Source organism: Penaeus vannamei, chromosome 7, assembly GCF_042767895.1.
Source record: "Penaeus vannamei isolate JL-2024 chromosome 7, ASM4276789v1, whole genome shotgun sequence".
Classification (NCBI taxonomy): Eukaryota; Metazoa; Arthropoda; class Malacostraca; order Decapoda; family Penaeidae; genus Penaeus; species Penaeus vannamei.
The window spans coordinates 13,337,708-13,344,484 of record NC_091555.1 but is presented as its reverse complement, the minus strand read 5'-3'; the positions used below and the strand labels follow the sequence as shown (position 1 = coordinate 13,344,484).

Below are 6,777 nucleotides of genomic sequence, written 5' to 3'. Positions count from 1 at the left end.
GAACCTAAGAAGCAGACGGCCAAGGATCCTAAGGAGCAGACGGCCAAGAACCTAAGAAGCAGACGGCCAAGGATCCTAAGGAGCAGACGGCCAAGAACCTAAGAAGCAGACGGCCAAGGATCCTAAGGAGCAGACGGCCAAGGATCCTAAGAAGCAGTCGGCCAAGGATCCTAAGGAGCAGACGGCCAAGGATCCTAAGGAGCAGACGGCCAAGGAACCTAAGAAGCAGTCGGCCAAGGATCATAAGGAGCAGACGGCCAAGGATCATAAGGAGCAGTCGACCAAGGATCCTAAGGAGCAGTCGACCAAGGATCCTAAGGAGCAGACGGCCAAGGATCATAAGGAGCAGTCGACCAAGGATCCTATGGAGCAGTCGACCAAGGAACCTAAGGAGCAGTCGACCAAGGATCCTAAGGAGCAGACGGCCAAGAACATAAGAAGCAGTCGGCCAAGGATCCTAAGGAGCAGACGGCCAAGGATCATAAGGAGCAGACGGCCAAGGATCATAAGGAGCAGTCGACCAAGGATCCTAAGGAGCAGTCGACCAAGGATCCTAAGGAGCAGTCGACCAAGGATCCTAAGGAGCAGTCGACCAAGGATCCTAAGGAGCAGTCGACCAAGGATCCTAAGGAGCAGACGGCCAAGGATCATAAGGAGCAGTCGACCAAGGATCATAAGGAGCAGACGGCCAAGGATCCTAAGGAGCAGTCGACCAAGGATCCTAAGGAGCAGACGGCCAAGGATCCTAAGGAGCAGTCGACCAAGGATCCTAAGGAGCAGTCGACCAAGGATCCTAAGGAGCAGTCGACCAAGGATCCTAAGGAGCAGTCGACCAAGGATCCTAAGGAGCAGTCGACCAAGGATCCTAAGGAGCAGTCGACCAAGGATCCTAAGGAGCAGACGGCCAAGGATCACAAGGAGCAGTCGACCAAGGATCCTAAGGAGCAGTCGACCAAGGATCCTAAGGAGCAGTCGACCAAGGATCCTAAGGAGCAGACGGCCAAGAACATAAGAAGCAGTCGGCCAAGGATCCTAAGGAGCAGACGGCCAAGGATCATAAGGAGCAGACGGCCAAGGATCATAAGGAGCAGTCGACCAAGGATCCTAAGGAGCAGTCGACCAAGGATCCTAAGGAGCAGTCGACCAAGGATCCTAAGGAGCAGTCGACCAAGGATCCTAAGGAGCAGTCGACCAAGGATCCTAAGGAGCAGACGGCCAAGGATCATAAGGAGCAGTCGACCAAGGATCATAAGGAGCAGACGGCCAAGGATCCTAAGGAGCAGTCGACCAAGGATCCTAAGGAGCAGACGGCCAAGGATCCTAAGGAGCAGTCGACCAAGGATCCTAAGGAGCAGTCGACCAAGGATCCTAAGGAGCAGTCGACCAAGGATCCTAAGGAGCAGTCGACCAAGGATCCTAAGGAGCAGACGGCCAAGGCGTCCGCCAAGAAACCCGCTAAACGTATTCGGTCTATTACCCTCAGATGCCGTTCATGAGGCGCGTCCTGAATGATACGGTGAGTGCCAAGATCGAGGGCAGGTTCGGCACTTCTTGTTCGGATCGGTGCGGTTCCAGGGCGACATATATATATATATATATATATATATATATATATATATATATATATATATATATATATATTTATGCAAATGTATACATATGTGTGCACACACACATGCATATGTATATATATATGTACATACGCATATATACATGTGTATATATATATATATATATATATATATATATATATATATATATGTATATATATATATATATTTATATATATATATATATATATATATATATATATATATATTTATGCAAATATATACATATGTGTGCACATACACATACATATGTATATATATGTACATACGCATATATACATGTATATATATATATATATATATATATATATATATATATATATATATATATATATATATATATGTATATATATATATATATATATATATATATATATATATATATATGTATATGTATACATGTACATATATATATATATATATATATATATATATATATATATATATATATATATATATATATATATATATATATATAATGTGTGTGTGTGTGTGTGTGTATGTGCACACAGGCATCCCCACCTGGCGACGGGGCAAGGCAGTCTTCCTCATTTCCGCCGCCAGCCCCGGTCGGCGGGCTCATAGAGCGTCGATTGGCGATCGCGGCGAGCGGTGCCGTCGCCGCCTCGCGATTCATGCATTATTCATGACCGTTTCTCATCCTGTGTCTACACTGCCGAGTCTATTCACTTGGTAGGAAACTTATCAACATGTTTCGTCTGCGTTTATATTCATGGAATATATAAAAATTTCCATTTTCTGTGAGCCGAACTCGCTACGTCGAGCAAACCAGAGCAGAAAACACGCATTCAGGACTGAGCACATTGTGTATATATTTTTTTCTCATCTTCATGGATTTACCTTTATTTTGCCGGATCAGGGAAGAGCAGAGGATCGCTGGCTGCAGGGAAGTGAACACAAAGTGACAGAAGTGGAAAATTGAATGAGAAATTCTAGTCCATTTTGCCTTTTTTATGCGTAGCAAATGGATAAAAATATTCTAAACAGAGGATAATAAAAACGTTCACGATCACAAGGGAGACACTACAAAGCACAGCATGAGTTCTATAAATAAATCAAAATTGTTAAACCCGCGAAACCTCAAAGCCTCTGGCTTTTCGCTTGCTCTCGCTCCTGGTCATAGATCTGGCCGCGTGCACGTGTAAAATGGAAGGCGCCGTTTCTCAGTAATTATGAATGGCGAGAAAACCTGCTAAAATGTTTAGAAAATATTTATATTTCTATCACAGCGTAAGTTTATCGTTTAGATTCTTCTCCAAAGGAAATAATGTACTATTCACATCTGCCCAATCAGTGTTAAAGTACAACTGCAAAGCCAAGACCACCCGCACGCACACGAAAAGCGTTCACAATTTTCCACGGTTTTATTTCAACGCAGCTACAGATGCCAACAACTTAACCTGTTTCATCAGGAACCGCTTTCTTAAAACGAAAAGAAAAAGGACAAAAACAAATCGATTCCTACTCCTAAGAACAAAAAATACACTCAAGAAATACAAAAAATCCCGTTGGGCACCGAATGCACGACGCCCTCCCGTGACGGACAGACATCAGAAACGGCTTCCCGCGTGACATCCGCCCATTACAGCGCATGACACCTTCGAAAGCCTAAGACAGACACCGGAAGAGAACAAATGAACACGCCGTAGTACATGTCCTTCATCTCTACGTTGCGTGAACGACGTTGATAATAAATAGCGAAATGTGCCGCGTACGACTCGCCCGTGATGCCGTGGCCGCGGGTCTGGGGACAAAGTTAACGACCCACGTAAAGTTCAGACCAGACTGAACCCGCAGCTTGTAACGACACATCGGGGCCAGTTCTACCGAGGCTGAGTCAGGACACGACCATAAATATTGCCAAGACGTTATGATGCTTACCTTCTCCGTGTTTCCCTTCCTCTTGTGCTCTCTCTCTCTCTCTCTCTCTCTCTCTCTCTCTCTCTCTCTCTCTCTCTCTCTCTCTCTCTCTCTCTCTCTCTCTCTCTCTCTCTCTCTCTCTCTCTCTCCACCCCCAACTCTCTCTCTGTCTCCCCTTTCTCCCTCCCTCCGTCCCTCTCTCTCCTCTTCTCCCTCTCTCCCACCTTTCCCCCCTCCCGTTCTCTTTCCGCGCATGCATCGACCAGTTTATTTATTTACACCTGGACGAAAAAGTGTTCCGTGATTTGGAGCATGTAAGGCCTGATTTCGTTTCCCCAAGACCTTGAAAAAATAAATATTGCATTAGGTTTCCTGGAAGCGCGAGTGATTTCTGCAATAAAGAATTCGAAACGGATCATGAAAATGTAGTTGATAATATAGAAATAAATATAATGATAATGATGATAATAATCATAATCATGATATTAATGATGGCCATACTAATGATGGGAAAAGTAATGATAAATATTACAAAAATAATGATAATAGTAATGATAATGATATTAATGGTAATAATAATCATAATAATAATGATCATGATAATAATTCTAATATTAATGATAATGATAATAATGATCATAATAGTAATAATGGTAATAATAACATTAACAGCAACACAAATCATAATAATGATAACAGTAATATTACTACTAATGATAATGATAATTATAGTAATGGTAGTGATAAAGATAATAAATGATGATTATAAAAATAACAATGATGATGTTGATAATAACAATGATAATGATAATAATAACACTAAATGATAATAATAATAATAATAATAATAATAGTAATAGTAATGAAGATAACAATAATAATAATAATGATAACAATGATAGTAACGATTATGATGGTGATAATAATAATAATAATGATTATGATGATAATTATAATCATAAAAAAGTAATGATAATCATAATAATGATTATAAAATATAGATGATGATAATGATACTGATAAAAATAAAATCATAATGATAATAATAATGACAGTAATAATAGTATTAATGAAAATGATAATGATGATAATAAAAATGATGATAATAAAAATGATGATAATAATAATAATAATGATAGTAATAATAATTTTATTATCATATGATAATAATAGTAATAATGATGATATTGAAAATAATGATAAATATGATAATAATGAAAATAACAGCACTGATGATAGTAAAAAAGTCAATAATAACAGTTATGATAATAATGAAAAATAGTGATATCAGTACGAATGATATTGAAAATAGGAATGATCATAACTACAACAATGACGATAATAGTAATGATGCTAATGATAACGATGATAAGTTAAATGATGATGATAACGATGAAAATAAGAATAAAGAATAATAACAATAATAATAATAATGATGATGATGATAACAATGATAATGATAATGATAATAATAATAATAATAACAATCATAATAATATTATTGATAATAATGATAATAATAGTAATAAAGATGATGATATTGATAATAGTAATGGCAATAAAAATGATAATAAGCATAATAATAATGATAATATTAATAATAATAATGATAATAATCATATGGATAATAAAAATAATATTACTAAAATAATAATAATAATAATAAGCATAGTATCCATAATAATGGCAAAATATGATAAAAATACTACTATTATTACTGCTACTACTAAAAATAATGATAATGATAATAATAATGATAATGATAATAGTAAAAATGATGACGATAAAAGTAATTAATGACACTAATAATGATGGTGACAATAATAAAAGTAATAATAATAATGACAATAATAACAATAATGACAATAATACAATGATGAAAATAACGATGATATTTATAAAAATCATAATGACAATGATAATGATTATAATAATGATGGTGATGATGATAATAATAATAATAATAGCAATAATAATAATAATAACAAAAGTAATAATTAATATAATGATAATAATCATAATGATGATAATAACAATAATGGTAGGAATTTGAAGAATGAGGGTAACGGCGAACACCTTCCGGAAACGGTGAGGATTAGTGTTGAAAATGTAAATAAACAGTCTCGAAGAATCCCGAATTGGAAAGCACCAGCGAAGGATGATGTCCAAGGATAATTGATTAAAAAACTTAATAACCTTCATATAAGACTTGCCTGCCAACTGAATAAGATACTGGAGGATGAAAATAATTTACCTACATGGATGACATATGGTCGTGCAGTATTGGGTCAAAGGGACCAAGCGAAAGGTGATGCAGTGGAAAACTATCGCCCTATCACGTGCCTCCCTTTGATGTGGAAAATCTTTGCAGGATTGATAGCAGAAGAGATGTACACCTATTGAGAAAGAGAGAATCTTCTGTCAGAAGAACAAAAAGGATGTTGGCGTGGGAGTCGTGGCCTAAAAGATCAATTGTTAATTGACAAGACTGTATTGAGAGACTAGGAAAAGACATACTAATCTGGCTGTGGCATTGGTAGATTATAAGAAAGGTTATGCCTTTGTCCCCCATAGTTGAATTAGTGAGTTTTTGGAAATGTTTGGAATTGCAGAGAATATGAGAATCTTTCTGCAATGGAGTAAGGATCAGTGGAAGCTTCTGTGAAGAGGGAATGTTTCAGGGTGATAGTTTATCCCCATTGCTGTTTGCATTGAGTAAGATTCCAATGTCGTTAGAGCTTAGGAAGGCGAATGCATGTTATAAATGGGGAAAGAAAGCACAAATTAAATCATCTTCTGTTCATGGATGATCTACAGCTGTTTGGTAAGAATGGAGACCAAATAGATTCACTTGTGAACACATTTAAGACATTGGGATGGAGTTTGGTCTTAGGAAGTGTGGTGTTCTTACCTTGAAAAGGAGAAAAATATTTAAATGTGAAGGGATAGAACTCCCGGATGGCGAAGTAATGGGGTGGAACAGGAAGGTTACATATATCTGGGGATAGTCGAAATGGATAAGGTCAAAGAAAATGAGATGAAAGCGAAAATTATAGGGGAATACAAGAAAAGGCTCAGGGTGATTCTTAAATCAAAACTGAATAGTAGAAACAAAATTACAGCGATCAACATATGGGCAGTAATTATCTTCAGATATTTGGCTGAAAACATGGACTGGAAGGAATGTGAATTGAAAAGTTTAGACAGAACAAGAAAGACAATGACAACGTATGGTGCATTTCATCCTGTGATGTGGACACACTGTACTTAAAGAGACATAAAGGAG

At 37.2% G+C, this 6,777-nt stretch overlaps 1 protein-coding gene across 1 annotated transcript in view; it reads left to right on the top strand.

The window, feature by feature from the left end:
* Window positions 1-5,894, top strand: part of LOC138862122 (uncharacterized protein DDB_G0286299-like) — a 19,333-nt gene extending 13,439 nt beyond the window's left edge. Inside the window, exons 9-13 of the mRNA XM_070123282.1 lie at window positions 87-424; window positions 469-735; window positions 829-999; window positions 1,044-1,330; window positions 5,699-5,894. Coding sequence (XP_069979383.1) covers window positions 87-424; window positions 469-735; window positions 829-999; window positions 1,044-1,330; window positions 5,699-5,894 — 1,259 coding nt within the window. The remainder of the gene's footprint in view (window positions 1-86; window positions 425-468; window positions 736-828; window positions 1,000-1,043; window positions 1,331-5,698) is intronic.
* The last annotated feature ends 883 nt before the right edge of the window (window positions 5,895-6,777 follow it).